The sequence below is a fragment of the Mustela nigripes genome, chromosome 3 (assembly GCF_022355385.1).
Source record: "Mustela nigripes isolate SB6536 chromosome 3, MUSNIG.SB6536, whole genome shotgun sequence".
Lineage (NCBI taxonomy): Eukaryota > Metazoa > Chordata > Mammalia > Carnivora > Mustelidae > Mustela > Mustela nigripes.
In genome coordinates this window covers 176,908,213-176,933,312 of record NC_081559.1, presented here as the reverse complement: position 1 = coordinate 176,933,312, position 25,100 = coordinate 176,908,213, and the positions used below count along the sequence as shown (strand labels likewise).

Here is a 25,100-nt window from a genome sequence, read left to right as displayed (position 1 = left end):
TAACCAAATCTAAGTCAGAAGAAAGAAAATCATACCAAAGAGTCTCACTTTTTCCTTAACTTCCTCTGCTTCTCCAACTTATTTGGGGCCCATTTTGATCATCATTTATAACTGATTGTATAGAGTTCATTACTGATCATAACATGTCTTTATTTGTGCCCATAGTGAACAAACTGGTACTTACAATGATAATTTGAAATCTTTTGAGATTGGAGAGCCCTCAGGCACGGCCGTTTGGTCCCAGAACACTGGCTCCAGCATGCTTAGAGAAAACCCAAGTTGGCCTTGCTTTGCTTTTCTTTCCAAGTAATTCTTGAAATGTCTTGTTGTAACTTTGAGTTCTTTAAGGAAAGAAAAAAATCAATTTTAAATTACTTTGAATATCTGAGACACATATCCTAGAAAGTAGATTTATAAAATGGGAAATTGAGGGCAGCCCAGTGATGTGAGCCATTAAGCAGAGATTGAAAGGAACATTGAGTCAAGAGGTGTGCTATTTAAGCGTTGGTGTTTGTAATCAGCATGGAGGTTTCCATACATTTCACCTGTGGGAACAAAGGACCCTCCCCGCTGATAATGGGCTCACCTATTGCTAGTCCTCAGTTTCAGGACTGCTATCAGCATCCGTTACTAAGTTCTGTTCAAAGAGGCTTATGTGTCAGGCGTTGTGCTAAGTGCTTTCATGTATCCTCTCATTTATTCTTTATAAATATGACTGTGACAGAAGTACTCTTATCATGCTCACTGATAAGATGGGCATATGAACACTTATATCAGGTTAAGTAATCTGCTTGAGGTTGGGTGTCATGTTTGTGGTAGAGATGTGATTCGCGCCCAAACATCTGACTCCATAGGTTATGCCCTTAATCATCCTAAAGCCATTTATCCACGCTGTCAGGGCCATCCAGTGCCCCTTCTCCTTGTGCTGCCACTCTACAGGAGTGATCAAACTCATCACGGCATGACTTCCCTGTTCTTCCCATCTTCTTCCTGCTCTAGCATTTGTAATCTCTGAGATGAAAAAATAAGAGAAGAAAGCTGTTACCCATTTCGTCTCAGGTCCTACAATCCTTAGCACCATCACCAGCGGCACTATTAGAAGGCTCTTGCGAGCCTGCGGATCTTTTTGCAAAGTCAAGGTATTGACATTACAGACCTGATAAAGCCAGATGGACGTGATGGCGCAACGTGAGGCTGCTGTCCTTACAATCTGCCACATTCCCGAACTTGGGTTTCCTTTGACGGACACGGTCCAAATATCATTTCAGTATTTATTAAGCAGTTTCCTAGATGTTGGCAATGTATAAATGAAAAGGTATACCTTTGCTTTAAGGGCTTTTAAGTAGAGAAATAGAGACCCTTACTGGAGCGCTTACAACCTTCTATTTTACCTGTGCAAAGGTAAGGTTGCAAAGGGAGTCAGGGCACTTGCTGGGAAAGAGAGGCCTGAGCCGGTCCTTAAAGTCCATCAAACAAGAAGGGAGGGAAGGCGGTAGAAGGGGAAGCATGTATGGAGACACGGGTAAATAAGACGCTGAGAATCTGTTCATGTGGCCTATCTAAGTAGAACATAACTTTTAGTGATGTAACCTGTTGACCTCACATATTGGGCTTCAGCCTTGGTGAGCTTATTTTTAGTCCCTTTTGGAGCACAAAAGAGAACATTATGTAGATGTGTATTTTGAATGTCTCTTCAGTGTTGAAGCAACCCCAGTGTCAACGTTTAGGGTCTCAGTTCCCTCGAATTTTGGTTACTTATCAAACAGGGAAACTTCAGTCAACTTTTATTACTAATGAGGCCCCTTAAGTTAAACCTCATTTGAAGTGCTATGCTTATGGGCTTGCGACAGGTCAAGGTCAAATGCATGGGAAGTTTTACTTGTAGAATGAGTTGAAATCCCTGTTCTGCTGTTGGGTGCTTCGGGGCTTTACCTCCATGAAGTCTATTGTCCTCATCTTATAAATGGAGTTAAGAATGCTTTCCAGGGTGCTTTGTGGATTAAATGGGACAATGAGTGGGAAAAGACACACAGTAGGTGCTCTTCCCAGAAGTTAGTCTTGGCTTGGTTTGCCTCCTCAACCTCCTTCAATGCTGAGGATTAGTCTGTGTCTTGGAAATTAGCATTTTGAGAATCTGTTGGAAGCAAACATCCAGATAAATGGTTCCCAACCAGGAGGATTTTGACCTCCAGCAACCCTTGGCAGAACTCTTGAGACATTTTGATTGGTTCATCTGGGAGCAGGTGCTATGGGCATCTAGCAAGTAGAAGCCAGAGACTCTGCAAAACATCCTACGATCCACAGGACAGCCCCCACCCCCCACAGCAAAGAATTATCCAGCCTCGAGTGTGAGTGGGCCAAAGTAGACTAAGCAGATGAGTTCCACTCTCCTTGCGTATCTCGTTGATGGCTTTTGACACTTGTCATAAGTAGAATTTCCTTTTCCTTGTTACCCCTCATTCCTGATAAAGCATTCTCACTCTACTGTCAGGGTCCCATCTTTTCAGGGAACCCTGTCAGTTTTGGAGTGAGCTACACCACTCCCCATAGGATCTCATGTGGGTTCCTTACCTTTCTTTCTTTCTTTAAATTTCATTTTAATTTTTCAGTGTTCCAAGATTCATTGTTAATGCACCACACCCAGTGCTCCATGCAAACCGTGCCCTCCTTAATACCCACCACCAGCCTCACCTACCTCCCCAGCCCCCGTCCCTCCAAAACCCTTAGCTTGTTTCTCCGAGTCCATAGTCTCTCATGGTTCATCTTCCCCTCCAATTTCACCCAATTCACTTTTCCTTTCCTTCTCCTAATGTCCTCCATGTTATTCCTTATACTCTGCAAGTAACTGAAACCATGTGATAACTCACTCTCTGCTTGACTTACTTTCTAAAAGTGGCAACGTTATTTTTGATTTGCTTACTTTCTAGAGTACTTAATCAGGACAAAATGGGAGAAAGGGTGTCACATCATCCCCAGTTCACCAGTTAAAAAACTGAAACTGAAAAAGGTGAATCGTCACAAACCAATAACCAGGTAGCTAACAACTGGTTAATCCAGCCCTGACTTTCAAGATCTCACGGTCCTCGTGGTCATTGCTACAGGTTTTATCACATAATTGTTTTAATGCTCTTTAATGTTTGCTGATCTTACATCACAGGTAATTTTTCATCTCCCTGAAGGCAGGAGTACTCTTCCCATGTCTTCTGTTGAATGTATCTGGACCAGGGAGAGCACTCCCTTGTTAATTTTTCTACTAAAAAAAAAAAAAAAAAAATCCCCAATGCTAATAAAGTTAAGCATTTAAAAGTTTAAGAAAAAACAAATCCCTAAGCATCAGGAAGAGGGAGTCAAAGTAGCTTTAAAACTTTTCTTTAAACATTATTTTGGCTAAATTGAGTCACTCGTTCAAATTAATTCACACGGAGAAGCCAGCATGCCTAGCGCTTGTCTTCAACACAGGAACACGGCATACTTGGCTGTTATGGCCATGAGCAGAATATCAAGGGCTGAGAGGACCCTTGTCGATAGACATCTTACAGGCTTCTTGGCAATTAATTTTAGAAGATGCCTGATGCACAGTGGGTTGCTCACCTTCGTGACACTCAATTAACAGAGAATCCCAAAACAATGCATACAAATGCTAATAAATAAAGGCAAACATACCGAGAGGTTGGGTCTACCTATCAAAAGCAGAAAAGACCTTGAAGGCTGTTTATGATATCATAAATCTTCAACTCGAGTCTCTGTTATGTTGGTACTACATTTCTTTGCTTGAAAAATCTGCTCTAAGGTACAAGGGAAGTAATTACTGAGTCTTCCTAGGGACTAAAACAGAATCCCCCAACAGAATGTTTTAGGGGTTTCTTAAATTAATTTTTGAAGGGGATTTGGTAACTCTATGTACTACCAACAACATAAGAGGATTTAACCTTTAATTTACTGTTTGGAAGATGTGTATTCCTTCTTGAAGGACCAAAGAATCATGCAGGGCCACATTTGCACTCTGTTTTGAAAAGCGTTGTTTCCGATGGGAAATAACATTATTCTAGTTTCTTCCCATTAACGTCATCAGCATCTGAATATATGCAACCAAAAAACTAGATCTGAGGAGGGGTTTGGGAGGAGGGGGTGATTGGATGATTAGCATTAAGGAGACACGTGATACAGTGAGCACTGGGTGTTACATACAACTGATGAATCACTGAACTCTACCTCTGGAGCTAATAATACACTATATGTTCATTAATTGAATAATATTTAATTTAGTTAAAATTTAAATTAGGTTAAATAAAAAAAAAAGTTGTCTAAAACAGTCTTTTTATCTCAGACTGGTTAAAAACAACAACAAAACAAAGCAACCAATATGTCCTGTTCCCATCAGTATGGTAAATTACTTACAGTAACAACAGTGCAAATAAATGTCCATGAATCCTTGTCTTAGCATTCCGTTAATGGCTAATCATTCTTAATGTAACCAAGTGAGTGACCAGGCTTGGCAGTGGGCTGTGCTATCAGGTAGAAGCGAGAAGAGATTTATTGGTCTTGGAAGGTTTTGCACCGGTTCTTGCCAACAAATGAGGCAACAGGTTGGCTAACCTCAGAGTCCTTGTTAGCTCTGGTATTGGTGATTCCGAGTCACCTTTAGGAAATCTAGCACTGGGGTGGGAGTTACTTAAGAAGATGGATTTGCAAGACACATCCAGGTCCTAAAAAATAGAGGGCCGGTTCACTAGTCTTCAACTCCCCTTGGTCTGGGTTAGCTGTTAATTTGGAATAGTCTGTAGAGAATGGAATCCCCAAACTTGGAGTCTGTTGCTAAAGTCCCATGAAACCCTGAAGGCGAGGTTCCTGAAGCACTTTCCGTTGCAAGTGGGAGGGATATGGGGGCGGTAGGGTTAAAAGTCAGATGTTGCAAGTGGCAACTTGTGAGCTGACTAGGACCCATATGCATGAATGGTCTGGCTCTCATAGTGTGGGGAAAAAAAACAGGCAAATTTTAAATTGGGAGGCTTCATAAAACTTCTGGATTTTCAATTGTTCATAGAAGTAGCAACACTCAGCCTATATTCTGGCCTAGCAAAAACGGGTGGGAATTGCTCATTTTAGAAAATTTAAAAACCAAACTGCCCAACCTACTGTTGTCCCTTAGAGTGATTCTCTTCACACATTTGACAACATTTGAGTTTGTGACCTCCAGTCATAAACTGGATAAGGATTTGCCCCAGGTGCGCCAAATAGAAATACAGAGTCAGGTTTAAGGTATATTCCAAACAATTTGTAAGGAATAAAAATTAAAATACCAATCTTTGCCAATGATTAACTTTTTTAAAGCTAATTATTATAAGATAGGTTCGGATATTCTTATCTACCCACCATGATGGGCTTTCTTGAAAATAGGAATAAGAGAGACAGTGCAGTGCCTCAACCAAGCATCACACGTGAGCTTGGACCTGTAAGTCATGATTCCCTTGGATGCAAATGGTGTAAATGAGCTCAGCTTGCTAACCTGTCCCACCCCAATATTGCATTACATAAAGGAGAAACCCAGGGGTATCCGACTTAAGGCAAAACTATACTCAGGAAATCCTATATTGTTATCTTCCTTTCTCACTCCCCTTTTTTCTTTTTCTCTCAGCTCTGCTCTCTCTGCTGACTTAATTCTCTAGCAAATTCTCTCCATATGTTGGCATAGATAGCCGCTGACAGCAAATCTAGGCTCATATTGTCCCTTGGGACATGATCTAAGAAAGAAAGAGAACTTCTCTCTTAGAAAACATGGCAACTCTAGCAAATTTTAGCAATTCTAATGAATTCTAGTGAACACCCAGCATTAATTTTACCAGTATTTATTTTTTTTTTTAATTTATTCATTTGAGGGGCGCCTGGGTGGCTCAGTGGATTAAAGCCTCTGCCTTCGACTCAGGTCATGATCTCAGGATCCTGGGATCGAGCCCCACATCGGGCTCTCTACTCAGCAGGGAGCCTGCTTCCTCCTCTCTCTCTGCCTGCCTCTCCGCCTACTTGTGATCTCTGTCAAATAAATAAATAAAATATTTTTTAAAAAATTTATTCATTTGAGAGAGAGCGAGCATACCTGTGTGCACCCACACATGAATGGGGGGAGGGGACAGAGGGAGAGCATCTTCAAACCGGCTCCCACTGAGTGCGACGCTCAGTGAAAGACATGATGCAAGATGCAGTCTCATGACCCATGAGATCATAAGCTGAGCCAGAACCAAGAGTCGGACGCTAAACTGACTGAGCCACCCCTAACCAATATGTATTTAGTGCATACTTCGAGTTCGGCTCTAGGCAGTGCTTGGAAACATTCCTGCAACCCTGCTTTTGTGGCTCTTACATTGTGGGAGGAGATGGAAGGGAATCAAAATGAAAAATAAACCTAATCAAGAACATTAAATGGGGAGCACCTGGGTGGCTCAGTGGGTTAAGCCTCTGCCTTCAGCTCAGGTCATGATCCCAGGGTCCTGCGATTGAGCCCTGCATTGGGCTCCCTGCTCAGCATGGAGCCTGTTTCCTCCTCTCTCCCTGCCTGCCTCTCTGCTTACTTGTGATCCCTGTATGTCAAATAAATAAAATCTTAAAAAAAAAAAAAAAGAGAAAGAAAAAGATCATTATATGGTACTTTAGAAGTAAAAGGTACCATGGGAATTTTTTTTTTTTAATTATTAAAAGGCCCACTAGGTGAGGAGGACCAGCTCCCCAAAATCAAGAGAGATTCTTTTACCAGAAATGATCAGGGATACAATGTAGGCAAAAATGAGGAACTTATACTTTTTATTCTGTAAATGGGACTATTTTTGTGACAGTGCACATGATCCCTTAGTGTTTCCTATGTGCTACTTTAGGGCAGACAGAGAAAGAAAGAGTAAGACCATCTTCTCTTTCTCTTCCCAGCTGCTAGTGGTCTATTCAGTACCTGGTACAGACCTAGATAATCTGTATGATGGAGAGGATGAATGTGTTTATTGGCTGCTCTCAAGGACCACTCAGTCCCCTGTGATCCTCTACGCAGTGAAGACCGAAGAATAAAGGCCATCACAGCCTTGTGTCTCCTGATGTTATACCAGTGTTTACACTGCTTGCCTTTAAGTCATCAGAGATGATGACCTTTTTCTGACCCTCAGTCTCTACTTGCTGTATTGGTGCTCCCTACACAAGAATCAGCAGAAATGGGCTTGGGGACCCATAAGGTCTATTTGAAAAATTAGGGCATGGCAGTTCAGTGGGTGGCTAAGAGCAGGGTCTTTATGTATACTGGTATCCCAGCTCTGTAGCTTAGTGGGTGTATGACCTTCAGCTGGGCACAGTCGCTCTTAATCAGGTGTGCAGAGTAATATCTTCAGAGAATTGTGGAAGGTAAGGTTATCCGTGTCTAACTCTCCAGTGTTTAATTCAGGGACTATTCAATAAATGTTTGCAGTCGTGATCATTGCCAGGAGGAGGAGGAATCATTCCCAGCCAGCCAAAGAACTATAGGACCCATATTGCATGATCTTAGCGCTTCCAGTTTGCAAAGGGCATGCGTATGTTTTATGTCACTGGATGCTCAGTCACCCTATGAAACAGTGTCATTTTCATCCCCGCTGCAGAGATGAGAAAGCTCAGACTCACATATGCTTCCCTGAGCATTTATCTAAACCTTTTAGCTTTTGTCGTTCTCACTCTCTCCCAATTTCTTTGCTCCAGATATCCCAGCTTTGGAATGATGAGGAGATGGGGACACAAGGGTCAGGCTGTGGGACACTGGCTGTACGTCCAACATTCATCATCACTCTGTTGCTCTTGACCGGTCAACAGAGGAGTAGAGCCAGGAACTTCTACCTGGTGCATGACACAGGCCCTTACCTGAGAGCAAGTTTGGAGCTAACCCAGGGTACAAATGGCCCTTTCTTGGGGGAACTGTAAGTGACCTCTGTTTCTAGCAACAAAGAGCCCCTGTGATCCAGCCTCTTCTCTGGGAGAAGAAGCAGTCCCCAACCACTTAGAGTGGTACTGAGACTTCCCAGTGGGGTAGGACCTGAAGCCACATCCTTGGCACCCCTGTTAGCTTACCCAGAAATGTCCCCTTGTGCCTTATGGCATACAGTCACTGATCTTAAGAAGCTGTGACAGGGCTTCTGTTACAATTCTCTGCGCAGAAGGTAAGGAGCACCTGAACTAAAGACCAAAGCCCAGATTGGGCCTGAAGGTCAGAAACACATGTCTAGACCTAAGTCTTCCCCCCGCCTTTTCCCTGTGTGGCTTCGGTCCACTCCCCCTCTCTGAGCCTCACTTACCTACGTGGAACACGACAAATCCTGTGCCAGACTCTGAAATCTCAAGAGATTCCTTCCAGCTTAGAGTCGTCTGCGTGAGGGCCACCCAGAGGTGGAAACGGTCAATGCTTACCTTGGAAGGCAGACGGGACTTCGAAGATGTGGTCTTCCCAGGAAGACGTTACCCAGGGTTATTTCAGCAGGCCCGACATCACATCACAAGCGTGCTTCTGAGAGAGAGGCAGAGAGGACACACACAGGAGAGAGGAAGGAGGTGAGGCGAGGATACGCAGAGCAGAGTGACGGGGCCACGAGCAAGGGAGCGCTGGCAGCCAGCAGAAGTGGCAAGTTGCAAGCACCGACTCTCCCCTTCGGCTTCCGGGGGGGAGGGTGGCCTTGCCACACCTGAATTTCAACCCAGGGAAACCGCTGTTGGACTTCTGGCTTCCAGGAGAACGTGGAATTCATTTCTGTTGTTTCTAGTCCCCGTGTTGGCTGTTTGTGGCCGCACCTGCAGGAAACAAAAGCACTGCCCTCCGTGTCCCCGGCCCCTCGCGCGTCCTGTCCTTGCTGCCTATCTGCCCGTCAAGCCATGCCGTCTCAACTTGGTGCCTGTTCAAAAGAAGGACAAGACGCTTGTCTTTCTTCAAACCTGCAGGGAGGCAAAGTACTCATTTAGCGTCAAGTTCTCTGTTCCTTTCAACTTGGCATCTGCGGTCGTCCCCAACACAATACGGCCCCCGCCCTCGGCTATTTTCAGTTTCTCCTCATCCTGGGAGTCGGTTTCCAGCCAAGTCTCTTACATCGGGAAAGATAGTCAGTTAATGACCTTGAGATCATCAGTATGTGAGTAAAGAAGAGAACATTCATTAAGTAGCGCTAAGTGTATTCATTCAATGAATAGTTGAGCATTACATGCCGGCACGGGGACAGTGACAGGAGGGAAGCTGACAGGACAGATACTGATTCTTACGGAGTAGGCATTGTGGTGGACCACAGTTGATAAAACCTTTGTGTCTACACTCAAGTTTAAATTGCAGCAAAGTACTAATTTTCCAGGCCCGTTCGCAGAGCTTCAGACCCATGTTTCTGCGGGGCGAGCTCTCTCATTGCCTATTCCCGGGCTCGAGCTTCTGCAGAGGGTCCTGGGAAAGCATTTTCAGCATGAGGACCACTGTTGGGGGCGAAGCGGTACAGAGGTTGGGTCATGACTGGTCCCTTGTATTTCTCTAAATTCCACCACGATGTGCCCCCATGCTTCCCTTACCCCAGTGAACTCAGAGCTTTGGGATTTGAGAAGAATGTTGAAGAGCTAAAAGCACTATGGGGAAGAAGGAAGACTATTTGAATCCTTCCCTGTTTAGTTCTGTTCTTTCCATTACTTCTCTATATCCCAAGTGACCTCAAGAGAAAAAATAGCACTCACCCTCCCGTGATCTCCTGCACGACCCACACTCCTCACTCGGAATTGGGGACCCAGCTTCCTGCACCGAAATAGTGCCCCCAGCCCTTGGAGACTCCAGTTGAAAAACTCATCATCTCTGAGGTCTGTCTTTTCTCACATCCCACTTTGAGGAATGAGGTACTGCAATTCAGAATTCTACTGTTTCTGGTGATTTCTTCCCCTCTACCCACATCCAAGCCACCAGCACCTCCTGCTTTAACTACTGGGACAGTGTGTGGACTCTGCCCACTGCTCCTTAACTTCCCACCTTATACCCCCAGTCTGTTCACATGGGGACCTGAGGGATTCTTTTAATACATAAGATCACGCCCACATCATCGCTGGCTTAATATTTCCCATGTTCAGAATAAAATCCAAAGTCCTCACCAAGATCTAGCTGCCCCTGTGTGATCTGGTACCTGCCTTCTTTCAGAACTCCTTTCTTTCTTTCTTTCTTTTTTTTATTTTTTTTATTTTTTATTTACTTATTTGACAGACAGAGATCACAGGTAGGCAGAGAGAGTGGGGGAAGCAGGCTCCCCACTGAGCAGACAGTCCGGTGCGGTACTGGTTCCCAGGACCCTGAGATCATGACCTGAGCCGAAAGCAGAGGCTTTAACCCACTGAGCCACCCAGGCGCCCCTAGACCTCCTTTCTTATCATTCTCTTGGCTCCTCGGCCCTGACACTAGCCTTCCTGCCCTTCCGCTCATTGCTTTGATGTTTCTCCGTGTTCCAGTGTGGAAGGAGGCCTCGCCCCATCACCCCACCTACAAAGTGCTGTCCTTCCCGTAGGGGTCCCTGTCTGCCCCCGCATAGCAGTTCCTTTGTAAATCGTTTGTCTCGGGCACTAAATGGTAAGCTCCATTGAGACGGAGAAGACGACTCCTCCCACAGCCTCAGTACCCAGAATGGTGTCAAGTACACAGTGGTGCTCAAAAAATGCTTAACAAAGGAAAGAAGTCAAAGGTCAGCCAGTGATCAACGGGGAGCATTTTAAGCTCCTTCCAGCTCTCAGAATCTAGGAGTCTGTGCAGGCTGAGCCGCCTGGATTCCCGAAATACCATTTATAAAACCAGGTGGGAAGATCAGGAAATGTCATTGGTGCTCTGCTTCTGAGACTGAACTGATTTCTCTCTTCTTGATTCCTCGCTGTGAGGACCGCTGAGGGCAGAGGAAGGTGCCCAAGACCTTCTCTGGAGATAAGGCAAGGAAGGCAAAAGGCGTCAAGGCGTGCCTCTCGCCTCTGTCTGCGGCAGCGGTCCCCCTCTTCGTCCACGTGGTTGCTGGACGTTTAAAGAAGTCTTTGCTTTATCCAGTGGTCTTGGTCTGACAACCTCTTATTCCTGAAGTCCTCGGTTAAATGCTCTTTACTCAGTGACAGTCTCGTGGTTCCCAGACTGGGTTAGGTCACGCAGTTCTGCGATCTTGTATTTGCCCTTTCTTAGCGCTCATCCCGTGCCTGTCAGCTTTTACCATTAGCTGCCTGCCTTGCCATTCTGAAGGCACCAAGGTTGACCCTGTTCTCATTATACTCAAGGTGAATGACAAAGTGACAGGGACACAGTAGGTGCCCAATAAGTATTTGTTGAATTAACTGGATTTTTATGCTAAGCAACCAAAGGGACAACATAAATTACAAAAAAAAAAAAAAAATGTGATTGATGATTGACTACTTATCACTTCCCTGACCCCAGCATCAGAAGCACCACACTTTTTTGGACACTGTTTTGCGGTCAGCAGTAGGTGGTAGGGACAAAAGGTTAATAGGACATTTGCTGCTGGAAATGATCTGATTATTGGGCAGATTTTTCAGAGCCGTGGACCTGGGTGGCTCTGTAGAAACCAACCAAGAAGACAGTGAATCAGATTTTGTTCGGACCATCCTCAGGTGCAAATCGTGATCTTTTCTAGAAGTTATTTTATCAGGAAGTTCTTCTATACAATTTTCTCATAATCTCTTTTCTTGTAGTCTGAGCCCTTTATTTTCCTGCCACGGAAGATAAAGCCCAACTAAAGTTACAGGAGGAGGAATTAGGGAAGGCTCTCATGATCTGAATATTTTTCAACTTCTCAATTTTCCTTTCTACAAAATAGAAATAATACCTATTTTCTCAGGACTTGGATAGCAGCAGTTTGAGCAGCTGAGTATTTAGCGTGTGAAATGTTGATGGGCACAATTGTCTGCATCACATAGTCTCAAATGTGCAGATTTTTACAACTAATAGAATTTCCCAACTTGCATTTTTCAGCGCTAAAACTATTGACCCACCCAAGTGGGGGATAACATTCTAATAGGGCTTATGGTTCCACACATCGACCAGTCAGCTGCATTACTGGAAAGGCTGAGGCTAGAAGTTCTCAGGGGGCCACCAAACAGAGAAGCTGAGCCATGCCCCCTGAACAGAATCCTCATCCTGACTTCCTAGCGCTGGGCTCTGGAGACAGACCAGCCAACTTACCGTGACTCAGCTCCCGTGTGTCTTCCCAGGGCCTCAGTGGCACCAGCTCCCGAGTGTCACAGCTTATGAAACCGCAGCTCAAGTCCTGGGGAACAGATAGGAGGATGGGTGATCTATATTTTGGTGTTGAGAGGGATTTAGATCATCTGAACTTCAGGAAGTTTTTTATGCAGTAGTTTTAAGTTGAGAGCATGTATAAAGAGCTGGATGTCTTATTTGGAAGCGAATTACCCATATAAAGGATACCGGATCCCGTTCTGTACTTCCCAAATGAAACTTTAGGACCAAGGTCAGATGGTGAGGTGAGCCTTTGAAGGCAGGGCTTTGAAGGCAGGGCTGTCCTGACCTGGAACTCGGGCTCACCAACCCTCAGCTCTCTACCTTTGAGTATGCCGCTGCCCAGAAGTTAGGAAAGGGAATCTAAAACCATTGGTTGTTTTGTTTTGTTTTTAAATGTATTAAATTTCGATCAAAGGGTCAATTGCTGCTGTAACAAATGACCACATGCTTAGTGGCATAAAATCACACAAATTTACTGCGTTATAGCTGTAGAGATCAGAAGTCCAAAATGGGTCTTATGGAAAATCAAAGTGTTGGTAGAGATGCTTCCTGATGGGAGATAGGAGACAGTATGGAGATGGGAGTAGGAGAGAGAATCCATGTCCTTGTCTTTTTCAGCTTCCAGAAACCTGAATTCCTCGGCCTGTGGCCACCTCACTCTGACCTCAGCTTCCATTGTCCCTTCTCTCTCTGGCTCTCCTGTCTCTTCCCCTTACAGATGCCTGTGTGATTAGGTTAGACCCTCCTGGATAATGCCAGATACTCTCCCCTCATAAGACCCTTCACATAGTCACACCTGCAAAGTCCCTTTTGTCATGTAACAAATTCACAGGTCTCAGAGATGAAGACCTGGGCATCTTCGGAGGGGAGGGTATCATTCCATCTATCACAGGAGACAATTGGAACTCCTTGGAGTCTGTATGTTCTTTCCTTCCTTTCTGAAAACCACCACAGTCTTCCTCGTGGTGTCAGCTATGGCCACCTAGGATTCCTTTCCCCTACCTCTCCATCCTCTGTCAGGTGTAGCTTTTACTGACCCTTCAGACTGCCACAGCTCACTGCACTCGCGACCTTGCCAGGCCCTGGTCCAGAGCCAAGTCTGTATTGGTGTAGTTCTTATCGGTGTTGCCCGCCAAATATTTCTCTCCCCTCCCACCACCTTCTTGGCAGGTGATGGATGCACAATTCTTACATGTACACTTACGTGTAGGCGGGAAGGTTCATGTGATTAGCTCTGACCAGTGATTTGTCAATGACCTCTAGGCTGTGATGCCGTGAGACCTTTTAACACCTCTTTTCCCGTCAGTACAGTAATCAGCCATGTTCAAGGTGGGTGGACTTGCATTTGATGTGTACAGGACGCAGGAAATAAACCTTATTGTAGCCACCCCCATAGTTGGGGATCATTTGTTACTGCAACATGTTACCTAACTTATCCCAACCGGTGCATTTTGCAAGGCTTACCAGGGGGTAAAAAAGAAGAGCAAACAGCGCAGATCACTCCTACCTGATTCTTTCTGTTTGTCTGTCTCTGTTTGCAGGCCACATACACTTCCCTATATCTCTGGTGAAAATGTCCATTGACCCTGTCTCCTGGCTTGGTGGGGGGGGGGGGGTTCTGAGGAAGCAGAGAATTTAGTTTCTGAAGTGTATGTGATAATATACCCAAGGCATTGATCACACGTAGTTGACTCGACATCAGCTGAGATGAGAAAGCTCTGCAAGTCTGATGACGGAGGGCTGAGGGGAGAGAACGGGGGTGCTACAGCATTGAACCGCAATCATACTCTGCATCTCTTGTGCTAAGCCCTCACAGTGGAAGTCTGCTTCTGTCAGGGCAAGCACAGAGTGGGAGAGAATTTGGGGATTTGATGGAAACTAGTAGGAAGGGAGTCACGCAGACATCCTGGGGAACAGGAAGCCATGCCAGGCACTCATTCCTGGAGGCTCCTTGTTTTGCAATCTTTAGATGCCCTCGCTCGCCCTGCTCCCCTCACTCCGAGTGCTTCTGCAGCCCTGGCCTGAGGCCCGAGATTGCAATCAAGGTTTAGTTCCCACCGTCTGGAAATGGAAGTCTAGCTCAGCGCTAGGGGGGCACCAGGCAAATGCCTGGATGCAGGTGACCATGGGAACTTTACATGCATGTTTCATGAAATGTTATTGTAACCTGGGTTAGACATTGGTCAGTTTCTCTATAACCGCAGCGACCACATCTCGGTCTTCCTCTGGGCTGTCCAGGCATGAGTTCCTACAGGCCAGCCTCAGGACCCATCGCCTGCCAAAGTGCGTTGGTTCCTATGGCAACCTGCAATCTGGGTCCGAAATACCCAGGTTAAAATTCTGCTATTCTGTTTGACTCTGTGTGTTTTCAGTGGAGGACGGCCAAAATTAGATAAAAAGAGGGGTTCTTTTCCAAATTTGTGCATCTTCTTTATGCAGATGATCAATTCTTGTCAGTAAGAATAATTGAGGACCTTTACTCCTAAAGTGTCTGTTTAGAAGGAAACTACTGTTCCGGCAGGATTAGCCGAAAATGAAGGTGGAAATCCTTTCCAGCCATTGTTCATTTGCTTTTTCTTTTATTTCTGAAACCCTGCAGGGCGAGCCCTGCTGAGACTGACTGACAAAAAGCTTGAGCGGATGGGGATTGCCCAGGAGAACCTCCGGCAGCATATCCTACAACAGGTGCTCCAGCTGAAGGTGCGCGAAGAAGTCAGAAACCTACAGTTACTCACACAAGGTATCCTGCTGCTGCCTAGTGGGCGGATAGAAGGGGAGGATGGGAAGAAAGAAACCCTTGCCATCAGGACAAAGGGGAGCCAGGGAGAGACTATTACTGTGTCTTTGCAGAATCTTTTATTAAAAAAAAAAAAGGTACATAGATTTAAAGGCCACTTCCCTCCTAAAACTCTTTTTATAGGTCACTGGGGGAAGGATGCACAACCAAGTAATGGAGGAGCAAATGGAATTATCTGATGACCTAATTTCAAGGACATCCCAGAGAGTTGTGCACTGCACAATGCCAGAGATAGGGATATATTTGCACCCCTAGAGTTGTACGGTACGGCCCAAGCTCCCTTAGTCTGACCACCAATTCTGAGGGAGGCCTTGGAATCTGCATGACTCCCTAGTTCATACGATCATGTTACAAGTGGGGTTTTTGGTGTGTTTCATTTTACTTTGCTTTTCACTGACTAATGGGAGAAAAACAGTTTAAAGGTATGTGTCTGTGTATATCTATGCATATGAACACACACACTCTTGAGAGATTTTTGAGAACTCTATTTAGCATCCTGAAAATAGAATCATTCCTTAAAAATAGACTGTAAAGAATTTAAGCCCGGAATATTATGACCGTATAATTCTAAACAAAGATCATCATTAATTCAATATGTGGGGAGTACTTCAGAGACCTATGACAGGAAGTGGCCGAAAAAAGCTGGAATTTGCAGAAAACTTTAAGTTGCAATGTATGTAACTCATGTGTCTACAGAGGCTTTGGTTGCTACCAACCTCCACTGGCTATAGCCCTTTATTTATTTTATTTTCACGTCCATTACACACCATTTTAAGTGAAAGGAAGATAAAATATGTATTTTTGAGAGCCGAGGGTATTTTTCAACCTGTAGAATAGTCTGGGTGCGCACTGATATTGGAGAAAGCTGGGTCAGCCAAGTTACATGGTATTGCATTTAGATTATAACTCAGTAATAGGCCATTTGCCTAGAGAAAGTGATGTACTGCCTAGAGATGACGGTTGTAGAAGGATGAAGGCAGGCTTGGAGTGATGGCAAATTAGTGTGTTTATTTGATATGCATTATTTGCATTTGTCTCCAGAGGCTTCCAGTGGTAAATGTATAGGTACAAGTACTCTGAGTGATTTAAATTTGAATCTGACATACTGATATCCTTTTTAGTTTCTTTGAAGAAGTAAATAGAGATTCAAAGAGTTATTATAAGAAAGTCTATCCTCGTGCTGTTTACAAAACTGAAAAATTATGAACAGCAATATGGAAAGGAACAAATAATTTTTCTTAAATTCATAAGCTACAATATAATGCAGTCATTAAAATTAAATCTTCCAGGAATACATGACACCATGGGGAAGTACTGGAAATAAAATAGAAGAAATAAAAACATAAAAAAGAAGTGGGGGTGGGTGGTAAAGACCATGTAAAAATGTTTATTTACAGTATGAACCAAATTTCTTAAAAAGAACATTTTTTTATATGTACACCGAAAAAGGGATGCCAGTGAATGTGCCAATGTTTTGAAAATGGTTCTCTCTAAGTGGTGGGATTGTGGGTGATTTTAGTTGTTTTCTTTATATTTTTTATATTTTCCAAATTTTCTCATTTGAATCTGTATTATGGTTATAATCAGAAAATAATGCACATGTTTTAAGCTTCAGCCACATGCATCCTTCTGCCAGGTTCTGGTTAGTGTCTTGAGGTTGTCTCTGCTCTTTTGTTTTCCTCCTGTGATGATATATAGAAAATGAGACCTAAACTCATCTCGTGTGCCTTAGACTCTTTTTTTCCCTCTGCTACTGTCAGCCTGCAGTGTGTTTGCTTTGCAAAATCATTTTCTACAGCTTTCATTGCCCTAGATGCATAATATATAAGGTTTTTCCTGAGATAGTACTCAAGTCTATTAAGCTAAATATATGTTTGTGTTCTGGGAAGGTAATGCTAAGTTCAGCCTTTTCAATTCGGTTGTTGTCACTTTCTTTAGCTTGGAAAAGCTGTGCATTTTGCATTCTTTCATTCCACTCCCTTTAGAAGAGATCACGTTCACTAGCTCTTGGATATTCTGTCTGCACTCATATTACCTTTTTTATTGCTTGTCCTTTACATGTTAATGTTCAAACTCATTTCATGCCAGGCAGACTTCAGAAAATCTATAGCCTTATTGAAGTGATGGTTTCTTTTTCTTTTTTTTTTTTTTTAAGTGAAACAAAAAAATTGACAAGTTGTTTTTATGACTGATAATAGAAGTTCTAAAGACAGCTGGGGTAGGCTTAAAATATTGTGGTCTGGGTTTGCTATGATAAAAAAAGGAATGCTGTTCCACCCAAGTAAGTGACTGGCCTAACAGATATATCATATGGAAATTCACCGTGGAGGTGATATGTGATTCAGTATTGAATATTTGATTCCTCAACTCTGCAAATATTAGTCAGTAGAAATAATGTGCTGAATAAGTCCAAACAAAGATTTTAGAATGCTACTTAGCTTCTGGAAATCCCTGAACATGCTTCTAAAGGAAACAATAGCTAAGCCTACTTCTCCAACTTCCCGATGGCTGTTTTAAAACTGGTCTATTAGTTCTGTACCAGTCATGTTCACACTGTTGGTCAGGAACCCCATGACAGTAATAGGACGAAGATGGTCGCAAGAGGACTGGGGAAGTTCCTGCTGACTACTGTGGGTCGTCGGAACACAGGGAGCATGGAGTTTCTACCCTGATTTTTCTTACTCTCCTCCTTCTGGATGCTGACCCAGAGACAAAAAACTATGAAGTACTTTAAAAATCTGCATGTGGACTCAGTAAATACATTGGTTTATAGGCACTAACAATGAATCATGACAAAAAAATAAAATCTTAAAACAGCTCATTATCAAAAGCCAGAACTATCCTTCAGTTAAAATGCTGGCCTCTGATTTCCCTTCTCTTATTCACAAGGGCCCTGTAACTACCTACATTTGCAAGAAACATAAGCCATGCCTGGCCCTGCTCTGAATGTTGTTCCCTTGGAGATCATTGAGGTGGTTTCTTCCTCCATATAGCCTCGTGGTCTTCTGTGTCTTGTCCAGGAGGTGGCCAGGATGTCAGTTCGGTGGGCTTGCTGGTTTGCACGTTCCTGCAAGACAACTTGCCCCCATCTCCAGTTGTCTTGGGGAGAGCGGTACGGAGCTGGAATCCTTATCTTTCTTTCCCACTTGATTCATGAGAGATGGGAGAAAGGTTCCTTATGTAACACACAGCAGGGGTGCAAAATACCAAGTTAATTCATAACCAAGCATAAGAGGGCATCTTTACCTTTTTCCTACAATATTTGTAGGAAGAAAAAGACCCTGAAGATACCAAAAGCTGACTGTATCTTATGTGGCTAATGAGTTTCAAATGTTATTGTATATACATCACTGCACATTGTGACAATTGTCACATCAAGTCCCGACAGTTACCCTACCGGGATCAGTGCTGTTGTCAGTCCCAGCATACATCTGGGGATGCGGGATGAAGAACCGAAGTAACAGACCCAGAGTCAGACAGCTAGTAAAGAGCACAGCACAGGTCCATCTGACTTCACCGGAAGCTTCTGTCCATTTCGTTTCAGCACCTCGGATCCGTCCGATGGGGCTAGTAATTCCTATTTCATGGTGGTGCTCTGATGGTTACATGGAATTTTATGTGGAAACCATATAGCATAGTTTATGGTATGTTCTATGAAAAGGAGTTGGCAGATTTTTTTTTTCATGGAAAGGGCCACATGGATGTGTTTTAATCTTTAAGGGCCAGGCAGTATCTGTGACAAGTATGACCTCACGTAAAAGCATCTACAGATAATCTTCAATGAATTGAAAAGAGCAGTACACCCAGGAGACTTAATTTACAAGCATCATTGGTAGGTCCTGGTTTGTGGACTCCTGCGTTCCAAGGGCAAAAATGCAAACTTTTACCATGGTTATCAAGATTCTATTTTTATTCTTAGAATCTTCCCTTTTGGGTTGTAAATGCTTCCCTCATCTCAGGAACATGATATATATATATATATCTATGATACATATACATATCACACTGCTGGGGTGTCCTTTTCAATGTCTTCCTTGGCTATAAGGACGTGGATAGTGTGAAAATGTACTCACAACTGGGAGGGTTTCTTTGGGCAGTAGAAACCAGTATCCAAACTGGAGGATAAAGCAGACGCAGGCAGTAAACGGTACCAAATGCCTTTTTAATGAGTGCCTACAAAGTGGGAAAAAAAAAAAAAGAAGAAGAAGAAGAAGACCACGATTGTTTACCAGGGCCGCTTAGAGCTCATTAAACATTAATGTTTCCCGAAGGACTTCTTCCACATTGTCCAAATATATGTGGCAAATTTTAGTTAAGAATTGCATGACCAGAGGACTTTCCTAGAGCTTCATCTTTTGGAAAGACACAAATTAGAAACACTACTTTCTAATCCAAGACGACTTTCCAGAACCATGTGTCCAGATTGGGTATTTTAGTCCCGTCACCCCCACAGTGATACTTCAGCAACCGAAGTAGGCCATCTGATCTGAAATAGGCCATCTGGTCCACCACATTGCTTAAAGAAGGAAGTCTTTGTAGCACATAGCAATAGACTCTTTGAGAACATTTTTCCGATCTCATTTTATAGTTTCAGCTCCAAGACCCAAAGAGGATTAGAGAATAGTTCATGGTTACACAGCTGGTTAGTAGCATAACTGAAACTAGATCCCTGTTCTCCTAATTCCCAAACTAGTGTTCTTTCTTCCTTATTGTTTTCAATTAAGGTTTAATTCATGTACAGTAAATGCACCATTTGTAGTGTACAGCTCTACAGCTTTGGACAAAGGCATATAGTTGTGTAACCACCATCCCAGTTAAGATATATTAAATAAAAGTTCTGTAATTCCAACAACTACTCTTCCTGGATCCCCTTGGTTGTCAACCCTTTTCATTACCCCAGCCTCTGGCAACCACTGCTGTGTTTTCTGTCCCTTTAGTTTTGTCTTTTCCAGAACAGGCTAAGTGGAATCAGAAAGTTGGATTTCTTTTACTTATTGTGATTCACAGAGACTTACCAGAACTGTGATGTATATCACTAGTTCATTCATTTTAATTTCCTACTCTTCCACTGCATAGATATCCCACAGTTGGATATACCACATTCTCCAGGTGAGGGACATCCGGGTTGTTTCCCGTTCTGTAAATACTAATAAAACTGTTATAAGCACTCATGTACTCGCTTTCATATAAACATAAGTTTTCACTTCATTGGCTGAATATCTAGAAATTGCTGGGTTGTATCATAATTATATGATTATTTTCTTAAGAAACAGCCAGGCCAGTATTTTTAAGATAATAAAAGAAGAAGAACAGTGTTAGAGGCTGGCTTTCATACATACAAAAATCTTGTAAGTGTTCTGAAAAGCATTCCATCTTTGTAGAAGTCTTACCTAGCACTTCCTTGAGCTACCATCGACCAGCCCCTGTTTTCCTGAGAGTTTCTAGTAAATTGTCTCAGAATAAATCAAGGTCAAATATGTTGATAGTTCACTTGTTCATTTAACTAAATTTTTCTTAGCATCTCAGTTGTCATTAAGACATGCTTTCTTTACCAGGGCCCCTGGGTGGCTCAGTTGGTTAAGCATCTGCCTTCAATTCAGGTCATGATCTCGGGGTCCTTGGATCGAGCCCCACGTCGGGCTCTCTGCTCGGCAGTGTGCCTGCTTCTCCCTCTCCATCTGCCTGCAGCTCCCCCTGCTTGTGCTCACTCACTTTCTCCTTCTCTTTGTCAAATAAATAAAAAAGAAAGAAAGAAATGCTTTCTGTGTCCTTCTTCTGAGGAAGATAATTATAGTAATATTTCCAGCTCCTGGGAAAGAAAACTTGAGCCAGTCAGATTCCCTTTTATGCATATGTGAGGTATGTTTGATGGCCCCTTCTAGTATCTTCCAAATTACACTCTTTGAATTTCCAGTCTTCTCCGTGTCTTTTATTTAGTGGTGCCTCTGGTGCTACAGATCTGATGTTCACACGTGTGTTCTCTTCAGGCTCAGCTCTTCTGCCTTGTCCTTGGTTGACACTGAGCTTTACCTCCCTGGTGCTCACCTGTTTGTGTGAGCCTGATGTCTCGGTTCTCCTCCTCTTTTTCCCATGGCTCCTTCTCTGATCGATCGCAAGCCCCCTTCCTCTCTCACTCCCTGAATGTTGATGCCACTTGGGGAATGCATCCCCTTAAGTCTCCTCATTGTGTATGCTCTCTGGAGAATCTCACCCACTGCCATTGTTTGAACCATCCCCTCCTTCACAGTGACTGTCAAATACATCTTAGACCACTATGAAGCTTCAGATCTTTAATCTCCCTAAAGGGCATGAACTCTGAATATTCTACGAATATCTCAAATTAAAAATGCTCTAAATCAACTCCATTGTCTTTCTCACCATCTCTCCAGCCCATTCTTCCCCCTGTGTTTCTTCTCAAGGCTAATGCCATTATTCATTCCATCACCTAATGTAGAAGGCTCAGAATCACCTGACCTGTGATTAGTCCTTCTCCCTTAGCACCCCTATGGAATCAGTGACCATATCTTTTGAATTCTGCTTGTAAAATGGGTTTCCAGTCTTTTCCTGCCTCATGACCATGCTAGCCACTGTTAAACCATTCCTGTTAAGCTCCTTCCCAGGCCATAAGAATAACATACTAAGTTATTTGATCTCTAGTCTCCACCCTGTCCCATTCGTTCACCTTTAATTAACTTCCTACTTCTGTTTTATTTTTTAAATATGTGCTGCCAAAGCAAGCACATCTTCCTACTTCTATTGCCAGACTTAATTTAAATATATTTCAGATGACATTATATCCCTCCTTAAAACATTTGATGGCTCCCAGCTGCCTGCAGAATAAAATCCAAACTTTTCACCATTCCATAGAAAGCCAATCTGGGCATTTCACAGATGTATTAACTTTGGGCAAGTTAAGTTAATACATCTATGAACCTATGAATCTATGATTAAGATTCCCCAGTTGTAAAAATGGGAGGAAAACCTATTTCACAGAGTTGTTATGGATATGGTATAATAAAACTCATGGAAGGACCAATCTTGATGAGCCTCTCTGAGAAGCCTTACCCCATCTCTCAGGCAGAACCAATCATTCTCTCTTCTTCATTAGTAAGTACTTTGGGCATACTAATAATTTATTTGTTACATAATATCTATTTAGTATCCATTTATTCTCCCATCCACTGGGCACCAGGTTTGGTGGTGTTAGGGATAGAAAGGAACACTCAGTCTAGCAATGAGGATAGACTGTGTATGCCCTTCTAGAAATACACAGATGTATAGTAACAAGAACTGGAACTTAACCTCACCTGGGAATAGGTGGGATAAAGGAAGACTTGTCAAAAGTATAATACATGCACTAGATCTTTTTTTTTTTTTTTTTAAGATTTTATTTATCCATTTGACAGAGATCACAAGCAGGCAGAGAGGCAGGCAGAGAGGGAGAGAGGAGGAAGCAGGCTCGCCACCGAGCAGAGAGCCCGATGCGGGGCTCGATCTCAGGACCCTGAGATCATGACCTGAGCTGAAGGCAGAGGCTTTAAACCCCTGAGACACCCAGGCACCCCACATGCACTAGATCTTGAATGACATAAGTTGTGACAGATGGCTAAGGGCATGAGGCAGAAGGAAGACCCTATAAGGCATGGTAGCGAGAGGTCTGTCCATCTCCCCTGTAGAACACAGACAGCCTCATTGTCTTCTGATTTTCCTTTGCTCTCCTATCTCCTAGCATAGTGCTTAGCAGAGAGTGAATCTTCCATTTATTTTTACTGATTTAAAATTAATTGTTCCCCTCTTTTTCTTATTTACTAAGTATTCTCAACTTCATCTTCTCAGAGCAATAAATGCAATATCAGTTTTTATGGATTCATAACTTAAAAAAACCGAGTAGCTACAGAGCCCTTTGGCATCATCCGTGAGCAAAATTGCGCGGAATCTCTTTTATTCTGTTGTGATGTTTTTGTATTATTTTGCAGGTGATGGCGTCTTATTTAAAGGTGATACTGATGGCTCTTAAATCAAATACACCTGTCACAAGGGCTCTTCAGTATACAAGCCACTCCTCCTTTGAGCTGTTTTCCACCCTATTTGCAATGTTAAATGATCTGAGAGATCCTCTCAAGCAACTAGAAATTGAGCCTTTTGTCCTAAGACCCAGGGAATTGCCTACCGGCTCATGGTAGGTGAGAATGTCAGAGCAAGAGTCTTACAGGACTTTGTGGTGATTATTCTTCTGCACGTGGGGTCTTTCATTACCACTTCCTCATCTGGTGCTACTTGATTAGGAGCGGCCACATGTCGTTTCTAAGTTGCATCCAAGATAGCATTTCCTCAATCTGTTACCTTCTTGAGCTTTTCCCCAACATGTTTCATCATCTCCGTTCCCTGTTATACAAATGGTAGGGCCAGGGATAGTTCTAATTTTGTCAAGTATTTGAGCCTTCAGAGAAATTCTCTCTGTCATAGTTTTATATTTAAAGGCCTAAACATAGACTTTTTTGGGGGGAGTGGGTATGGAGCTCCCACAAGAGTATGCCGGTAGGGGTTAGCATTGTGCCACGCCCACTCCAATTTCATTTTCATTGTGGGAGTTCCTTATGGCTGGATCACTCAAGAAGGTGTTTGCAGTGTGGCATCAAATGAACCTCTCTTATCTGCTGTGTTCTTCGTGGTAGAAAAATATCTATTCCGACGGCCCCAGGGGTTTGTCTAACCAGTACAAGGGAGAAGTATCCACACATCATTTTTTTTTTAATTTGGACGTGTTCTTTCAGGAGTTATCCTTGCCTAACTTGTGCACAACTCCGTGTTTTTATGGCATTTTTCCATGCTGAGAAAGTAACTGTTAGGGACGCCAAATGTTTCGTGTCTGCCTCTGCAGAAATCACTCAGAATTCTTTACTGCTCACCTCTTTGCATTTCAGTGTTCCAGGTGAAATTAAAAATGTATTTGATACCTTGTGTTGGGACAGTTCAAGATGGCTATGCAATTGCATTCTTATTTCACCTTGTGGTTTGACTATGAATTTGAAGGACCTTGAATGACTGATACTGTACTGATGTTTGTTTTCCACAGTGGACACTGGGTTCCTTTCTTCAGGGTAAGGCTAGACCCTACAATTTTGGTTCAGATTTCCTATGGGCTTCATTTAGCAAGGCAGTTGTAATAAGACAATGGCATGTGGACCTGATGAGAGAAAATCAAAGCCATTTTCAGGGGTGTACTGAGCTGCTCTGGCTTTTCTAGAAGGACACAGAGAAATATATCATCTGCATACTTTAGAATTTCATTCCCTAATATATATATTGCCTACTTTCTCTGTGGCCTTTTTCTTTGGGGCCACCAATTCTCAGTGCCTGGAGTAAAGTTTTATAAGGGATAGATTTTCAAGATTCTTGTTGTTTCCATGTGTCTACCTGCCAATTCCAGAAGGCATCACATACGTAGTCTACCCTGTGACTGCCCCAACCTTGTGCCCCCACCACGAGACAAAATCTCTCCTCTGAAATAAGACCTTTTTTTATTAGTATCCCTTTTTTAATCGCTTTATATAGGAGCAATTACACAGCTGCTGATTCAGTAATTCATCCAGAAAACATTTACTGAGATCCTACCATGTACCCAGCGCTCACTGCTGTGTTAGGGATGGTAACAGGGGTGAATATAATAATCCTTGATGCTGAAGTGAAGTGAAAGAGACATAAAAGAAGTAAACATAGAATTCAAGGATCATGTAGACATGCCTCTAAACCAGAAAGAATATGTCAGGAAGGGTTCCAGGAGGCAGTGTCCTCTAAACTGAGCCAGATATTTAGTTAGTGTGTGTTAACTTTTGATTTAGTCATCAAGCAAATATAAAATTGCCAAGATGATCAGAGCCTCAGAGAGATATACCATGCTGTAAAACTTCTATTTACTAAAAAAAAAAAAAAAAAAAAAAAATCTGTATTTACTGAGTGCCTGACCTTTACTGGGTGTTGGTGAAATTCAATAAGAGAGACTTGGTTCTCAGATACATCACATTTCCATGAGGAAGACATTTCCAACAAATAATCTTTGTA

General features: G+C 43.1%; 1 protein-coding gene across 6 annotated transcripts in view; it reads left to right on the top strand.

Annotated features, from left to right (window-relative positions):
* SAMD12 (sterile alpha motif domain containing 12) overlaps nt 1–25,100 on the top strand; it is a 382,934-nt gene that overhangs the window by 205,106 nt on the left and 152,728 nt on the right. For 5 of the 6 annotated variants that reach the window (XM_059395073.1, XM_059395075.1, XM_059395071.1 and 2 more), the window contains one exon: nt 14,841–14,981. In XM_059395073.1, coding sequence (XP_059251056.1) covers nt 14,841–14,981 — 141 coding nt within the window. The remainder of the gene's footprint in view (nt 1–14,840; nt 14,982–25,100) is intronic. The other variant, XM_059395074.1, reaches the window with a different exon arrangement.